The 8,081-nt window shown below is 44.0% G+C and overlaps 1 protein-coding gene across 1 annotated transcript in view; it reads right to left on the bottom strand.

The window, feature by feature from the left end:
- Positions 1 to 8,081, bottom strand: part of chst11 (carbohydrate (chondroitin 4) sulfotransferase 11) — an 84,133-nt gene that overhangs the window by 73,628 nt on the left and 2,424 nt on the right. Inside the window, exon 3 of the mRNA XM_035681192.1 lies at positions 5,153 to 5,249. Coding sequence (XP_035537085.1) covers positions 5,153 to 5,249 — 97 coding nt within the window. The remainder of the gene's footprint in view (positions 1 to 5,152; positions 5,250 to 8,081) is intronic.

The following is an 8,081-nucleotide window of genomic DNA, read 5'->3' as shown; positions in this document are numbered from 1 at the left end:
AATTGAATTGAATTGAAATTGTGTTTTTACACGAGGACACACACTTAATGCGTACGGTTTTATGACACTTATATAGCTTGGCCTCGGATGAGGAGGATTGCAGACTCCTGTTCTCCAGACAGACAGTGTTTTTTCCCATGTGCAGCTCTACCGGTCTGGGTCTGCTGTGAGGGACTGGGTGAGTGTGTGCGTGTTTCATGTGTGTAAATCCCTTCAGGCAGGGAGGCCTTGCTGATGACGCGCAAGATGAAGTTATCGGGGATGATTGGTCTGCAGTGGCCTCACACACACACACACACACACACACACACACTGGTTCACTCGGAAGGGCAGACAGTGTGTGTCTATTGTTTCCTCAGAATAAGCCTGTTTGTTGTTCTGAGCTATGGTAATGTCTCACTGTTTCTGGCTTAATGCTCGTAAAAGCTCTTTCCGGTCCAGAGTCTGAATCAAGGTCCCAAAAGTGTGTGTGTGTGTGTGTGTGTATGTGCTCATGTGTCCTTCTTTGTGGCAGCCCTTTCATCGCCCCTCTAATGAAGTCCAGACGCTCTTGCAGATGGTCATCAACTCGGTCGAGTAAATGAGGAGTCCTCAGCGTCGGCCTCCGGCTGCTGCCAGGCCCAGAGTCCAGACGGCGGAGCGGCACAGTCGGTCTGCTCTGAATTACTCAGAGAGATTCGCTTACAAAGGGGAAGACTCTACGTGGTCTAAAGCCAGATTATGACCACATTCTACCCTGTTTGGGACTGTAGCAGTCTGTGCAGAGGTCACAAGTAATATAGTAAAGTCTGTAAGTGCTACTCTGTGACAATCTATGCTGTATGTGCAGCAGCTAATCTGGGATGCAGGGGTATCCGTCCCTCCCTCCCCACCCCCGATGTTGGGGTGTTTGATCCAGGATTTAGCAGCAGAGCTGGGCAGGAAAACAGCAGCAGCACTAAGATCACACAAACAGGACGTCCGGGATACACTCTCACAATACACACACGCACGTGGGGGGTGAGGACAATGGCTGGGGGCTGAAGAGACGGGGGAGCACAAACACAAACACAGCTATCTTTTATTTCATCTGTTTGGGTCATCTCTTCTGTCAGAGTGATAACATCAGACGGGCTCTGTGTGGAACACTAACACAGGAGGACAGATCTTTGATACACAGCAAACAGGCTTAAAGCGTCATAAAATGCTTGATGTCGACGCAGGAAAACAAACAGATGATTTGAGAGGAAGGGTGGTCTAAGCTTACTGACTCTTGAGTCACACCAGCTTTAATAACAGCAGCATCAGTGGATTTGCTCACAGTGGTGAACTTTCACGTAGAGTTCAACTTTAGTGAATTTAGAGACGGGAAGTTGCAGCTTTGACCGACCACAAACTGTCTTGACAGCTGGCCTTTGAATGAGTGCATTTGAACAGCGATGCTATCGTTTAGCTCATGAAAAAAGTCAATGAATACAAATCTTCTAACTGAACTGGATCAAATGAGAAAAGTTCACCTCTTATCTCTGAGCCTCTGTAGAGGACTCATTGGTGCCAAAACACTATGTTAGTTTTCTCCTTGTTCTTTAGAACATCACTCCTGTTTTTTGCAAGGTTGTGCGGCTGAATTCTGCTCCGCCACATACTGGCGTGACGAGGCACTTGGTGTTTGGTGATAGCTGCTAAGCGAACATCAGAATGTTGCTGATGTTTGTTCATCGTCTTTAGTGTCAAATTAACCCCATGGAGAATGTAGAGATTGCTTCCTTGGATTGCACCAGTGTCTATTTTGCTGTAATAGTTAGGTCATCTACATAAACAGTAAAAAAGGAGTATGGAAGCCATAAATGGTCATGGATTCAATTTTTTTTAAATGCCACTATCTCGAGATCACAAGTTAATTATTTCCTTATCTAAGGATAACAAAGCTTGTTTTCTCGTGGTAAAATTGAGGAGTGTATTTCTGTATTTCCAGGTTGAGCCCTGGCCCAATTTAACCCCTGGTTGCCTCCTTTAAGTTGAACACTGTATCATCATATCATATCACTATAAGGACATTCTTACAACAAATGGTAAAAGTTCATAAAACCTTTGCTCTGCCCCCACAGAGCAGTGTGTGTGTCACAGTCCACTTTTACGAATCTTATTAGGTGTTTATTATCTCAGCTTATTAAATCAGCCTTCTGTTTTCTTGAGATAACAAAAAAATTCAACCGTTACCATGAGAAACAAGCTTTGTTAACCTGAGATAACAAAATTATTAATTTGTGATCTGAGATAACGACATTTAAAACATTTTCAAATCCATGACCATTCGGGGCTTCCTAAGAAGAAGAATTTTTTTTTGGATATAATAAGATTAAGTGAAGAAGCTGTTGATAAGATGTGCAACCCTATCTTCCCAGGTACTTACAGTCTCCAGTGGAGCTGAAACAGTCAGTTGGTTAGTGATAAGTTGACTGACAGAAAACATTCTGTGATGTGAGGATTAGTCACTTTATTTAATATCTTTTGGTTTCTGACCTCTCTCAGAACACGACAGACATTGTTCTTTATTGTCTGCCTTTTCTAGAATGGTTGCAGCCATACTCTCCTGTTACACACTACCATGTGTTTCCTTTAACCACAAACATACACAAGAGCAGGTAATTTCACTGGTCACACACATCCCCTATTATTGCAAGTGTGAAACATAATAGAAACATTTCGTATTTTGTTGGAATTTTGGAGACTTTATTTGGAAGGTCCGGGGACTGGAGTCCGTTTCTCGGATTACGGGGTCCCATGTTTGAGGTCGCCGACCCCAGTGACCCAGCAGCCTCTTTCTACACTACAGTATCAGTTACAGCTGACATTACAGACCAAATAGACCACCGGAGGTGAGGAATTTCGAGTTTCCTGTAGAAATTCCAGGCAGGGATATTTCATTATTTTCCCATTCCTTGCTTCGAACCAGCATAGCTTTGTTCCTCGTCCATCCAAAATCTCTCCCACACGTACACACACACACACACACACAGGCAAACAAAGAGTAAAAAAGCTTTTAAAAATCATGTTGGGATTTCAAATAAGGTCACTCAGGTCTGTCTCTGGGCACAGTTGGCCGCTCTCCGGAGGCTTTGTGGGAGATGTGAAATGTGAGTGCGCGACTTTGAGGCCTGGGTGCACACAAACAGGTTACCGCTCACAGGCTGAAAAACACACAGCAGAGTGGGTGAACAGAGCTGCCATCTCAGCACACACAGACTCTAAAACATCCCAGAGGCACTTCACAAAGAAACCAAACAAGTAGCCTGCAGAGCAAACTGCCTTATTAGCCACGCTGATCTCGGCAGCTACAATGCCTTTAAAGGAGCAGCAGAGCCTCAGACTCACAAGGCAGACTGGATCAGTCACAGGCACAAAGTAACTTTGGGCTGAATTCAGAGAGGCGGGATGAGCGGTGGAAGGGCACAGGTCGTTGCTCACGGCTGTCAGCGGGCAGAGGCGAAACTAAACGAGCTGGCCCTTTTGGCTGTAACAGGCGTGACAACCCCCATTTGGCACAAATGACCTATGTTTCACCGCCAGGCTGTTTGTGTCCACAGCAATGTGTACTGTATGTGTGGCAGTCTATTGTAAAGTGGGATTTGCTTTCTTAAAACCCTATGAGTTCATTTTGGAAAAAGCTTTTTGCTGCCTGAAATTCATGACTCAATATTTCAGGCGCGGAGACAGGACTGCTGTCAGTAAGCGTCTTAAATAACTTGAGTGATATTCTAATGTGAGCTTTCCTGTGACGCCAGCAGACATTTTCTCAGATTAGTTTTTCCAAATGCTGGATGTTTAATTTCAATTTCAAACGAAACTCTTAAAAGGACTCCACCAACTTTTGGGGGGATTTCGTCCCAATTAGTAACCAATACGTGATGGCCCAAAATCACCAGTCTCTGCTAGATAACTCTATGCTGGTGCTTTAGCACATTAAAGTATCAGTTCACCCAAATTACTTACCCCTAGTAATATCTAACCATGCAGATGTCTTTGGTCTTATTCATCCAGGTTTTGCAATATTGAGATTTCTGCTCTATTCCAACACAAACAGTGTTCAACTTACTTTAATTACAGTTAAAGGTCCAGTGTGTAAAATTTAGGAGGATGTATTTACAGAAACTGAATATGATATTCACAGCAATGTTTTCATTAGTGTATAATCCCCTGAAAATAAGAATCATTGGGGTTTTCGTTACCTTAGAAGCATTAGATGTGACTAAATTGTGCACACTGGACCTTAAATCTAACGTTCGGTCTATGAAATGTCAGATGCAGGGTGCGAACTACGGGGGAGCAAGGGGGGTCTCAGCCCCCCTTAATGAGACATGAGCTCCCCTGAAAACATGATTTGTGAAATTTTGGCAGGGGGGTCTCTAAAATATTGGCAAAATGCTGTTTTTTCCCATGCATTTCCTTTTTGTTTTGTTTTTTGTTTTTTTGTATTGTCATAATCATGGATCATGTGTAAAATTAGGCTATTTTTAATGTATGATTTGCGCATGAGGGTGATTCATCACTATTTCACTTTAATAAAAGATACATGCCTAACATTACATTACATTACAATTTCCTTGTTCCTACCATTGAAAAAGTGTGGGCGCTTATGTCTTAAACGTCACTTTAAAAAAGACCGGCTGAGGACCGCTTACCCTCAAATTCGGTGCAATTTATTTATTGCCATGTGTTCAGTCATCATGTCTTAAAAAAAACATAAACCTACTCGCTCTGGAGGCACACGCAAGTGCCCCCCCCCCAATATTAAGTTCGAGGGCCCCCCCGAAAGCCGCGGTATAGTTCGCACACTGGTCAGATGTGTGACGATTTGTCTGTCACAAGTTCCTTGAGCCAAGTTGATGTCTTCAGATGTTTTGTTTTGTCCAACCAACCGCCCGAAAGCAAAGTTTACTACCATTTACGGCTGTGTGTACTGTGTGTTGGCTAGAATCTGGCGATATGACACATATCTTGGCCGGATACTACTAGGAGTGAGTGGATGGACAGCACTATTTAACAAAAAGCTGGCATATTCCTGTAACACACAGGTACAAATGACCCAACTGGACATTGAGCATGAGAACTGGCGTGCATAATGTTGTCACTACACCTGCTTTCTGTCTGCTTTGGGTAAGACCAGCAGTACGCTCCAAACTGAAGCTAATTTGGCGTGCTCCCAGCAGGCTGCTGCCAGTGTACACCAGGTCTGCTCTTTCTCTGGTGTCCACGGCAGAGCTTGTGAGCTGCAGTGGGAGCAGAGAAGTCAAAATGAAGTCTTTCCTTAAAAATTTATTTTCACGCTCTGAGTCAAGCCAAATGTGGCGTTCCTTTCTGGTCATAAAGCTGACTCTGTGCGGCACCGACATGTCAAATCCATTTTTATTTGGAATATACTACAAGTTTAAGCCTTGCTCGGTGTGTGTTAGTTAAGCCCACAGTGTGATATACCACTGTGCAATCCCCCCTCCCTCCCTCCTCTGTCTCTTTTACAAGAGGTCACGACCCCGCGAGTCCTGGAAGAGAGGTGAGAGTTTACACTGGGAGGCCAGACGGGATTCCCAGGACTGCTAAACATGCCTGAAGCAGGGAGACGCTTGCCTGGAACTTTATCTGATGGACAACAATGGTTGTGTGTGTGTGTGTGTGTGTGAGAAAGACAGAGAGAAGAATAAATGGTGGATTACGGAATGAGCAATGAAGTCATTTCAGAAAGAAGGTAAACAGAGTGAGATACAGATAAGAAGACGTGTTGCAAAGGAAGTCAATGACACTAACACACACACACACCTACACACACACACACTAGTATCCGTCTCAGCTGTGTAATCACACGTAAACACACAGCATTAAAACGTATATCCCAGCTCCTGCACAAACAGCCTGCCTCACACATCTCCTCTTCAATCAGAGTGTCCTGGATGCAGCACCCTGTCATCACCACAACAATACACAGCATCCACTGTGTGTGTGACCGACCTGCATGTGTGTGTCGGGCAGAAGCTGATGCAATGCCGGCAGAGATTGGCACAACCGTGAGAGCAGGATCCAGGGGTCCTTGACAGGGGTTTAATGGAGTCTTAGTTCAATTTTTACAATCAATTCCCTGCCTGGAAGCTCATTTAATGATGTACAGTAGAGGAGAGGTCTCACTCTGTTCAGTGTTCTTGCTACAGGGTACAGTTATGTCATTCTTGACAAAATTATATTCCGCTACAGGTCCCTCTGGTGTTCAGAATCTTATTAAATTCTGAAAGGGTATGTTCACCCAAATTATTAAGAAAAAAAAATTGCTTATGTCTTAGGGTATCCAGGGATACAGGGACACTGTTTCACTGGATGTCATTTTTGCACCAAAAATTAAATTGGATTCGTCTTCAGACCCTAAGCAGATAAAACCAACGCTAAATCTGTAATTTGGGGGGAACTGACCCTTTAACCCTAATGTTCTGCTTGGGGTCTTGGGAAAACAGACTGTACATTATATATTTGCTCATGTAGAGCCATATGTAATATAAATATTTCCTTATTTGGTGTAATAACAAGGCTTAATGCTCATTTTTGGATTTGTTGCCTTCATTAAATGTGCTGCCCAGTTTGTGGCAAAGGGAAGGGTTACCACTTCAATATATTTATACATATTTGGTTTTATTAAAACCAAAAGAAAGGAAAATATTTACTACTTAAAGGGAAAAGATGAATTTTGCCATTATTATTGCCTTTTTTCCCACATACAGCAGTGGGGAACTTTTATAAAAGTATTTTTATTGTCATATTTGCTGAAACTTTCACTATAACGACCCTAACGGCATGCAAGAATCCACCGGGCCTGAATGCAAACAACCAATCCAATTCCATTAGGAGCACTGGGAGGAGCCAGGAGGACACCTTTATTGTTTCACAGATTTAATTCTGTTCTTCATGGTTCTACTGTCAGGATATAGTGAAAGTCCAATTGTTGATCTGTTTAGCAGCTGCTGACATGCAAAAGGCTTCTGATGTAACCCTCTACACTAATTTGATTATATTCTTACAGTAATATTATGACAGTACAGTCATGCCTTAGCCATTTAACACACTATAGGTTCCTTGAAGTGGAAGTTCTTTGTGGGGATTAGAAATATCAATTGTCCACGGCCGCCAGCAGAAACACTGGTGACTCACACAGAGTCGGTGGATGTGCAGAAAAATGCCTCCTGATCAGAGAATGTGACAGCGCGTCTGCTTTGGTTTCATGCTGGTGTGGATGATTCTCCGGTATGCTTGCCGTATCTCATGTTCCATCTCGTTATATCCCAGCAGCCCCTGAACTCCTCTATGAGGTTTCCTCTGCTCTCACATCATCACCTACAGGCAGACACACAGACCTTATACCAATGATACCAATGGACACTAGAGCGTTGATGCTACACTATCCATTTCAGATGCTGAAGTATCATATGAGTATTTAAAAAGACCATAAGCATGATAAAATCAACCCCAGAGTCTGCAGACACACTGTCTCCAGCAGCAGCATTATGGGATTATCATCTCTGCTTGGGAATGATTCAGTTTCTGTTCATGTAATAGCAATACCCAGAAAAGTTTCCTCTCTTCCTCGCCGTACAGTAAACCTGTTGTACTGTAGGTCAGCAGCACTGAGTGGACACCGCTGTGCGCTCCACCTTTTGCGCGTCAGAACGCAGGGTTCTTTGATTTTGGCGCACAGAGGCCGCTGTAGGACGCACAGACAGCACATCCAGGGGCGTTGATTACATCTCATATCAAATCTCCTAATTGAACATTATTTGACTCCAGCTCTCCCCCCGGAACCCCCGCTGGCACGGAGAGGATCTCCTTTATCGTGTGACAAATGATTTAACAGGTCTCCAGGCGCGCACAGATTAGAGAGCACATCGGTCCTAAAGGCTCCGTGAAGATTATTTTTACATATGGGCTTCAAGTTGATTTCCCCGTTATAGCTTGGTCTCCGATTCCTCTCCTGTATGTATGTGGACCAAATCGGGATATCGCTTCAGCCTGCTGAGTGCCCACTTTGCGAAACCCCGCTGCCGCCCGCCCGTGCGCCGACCCCCCCC

The sequence above is a fragment of the Morone saxatilis genome, unplaced genomic scaffold, assembly GCF_004916995.1.
Source record: "Morone saxatilis isolate NCDOM2014 unplaced genomic scaffold, NCSU_SB_2.0 Contig10, whole genome shotgun sequence".
Taxonomy (NCBI): Eukaryota; Metazoa; Chordata; class Actinopteri; family Moronidae; genus Morone; species Morone saxatilis.
The sequence above is the reverse complement of the archived record's forward strand: the minus strand, read 5'-3'. Positions and strand labels throughout refer to the sequence as shown.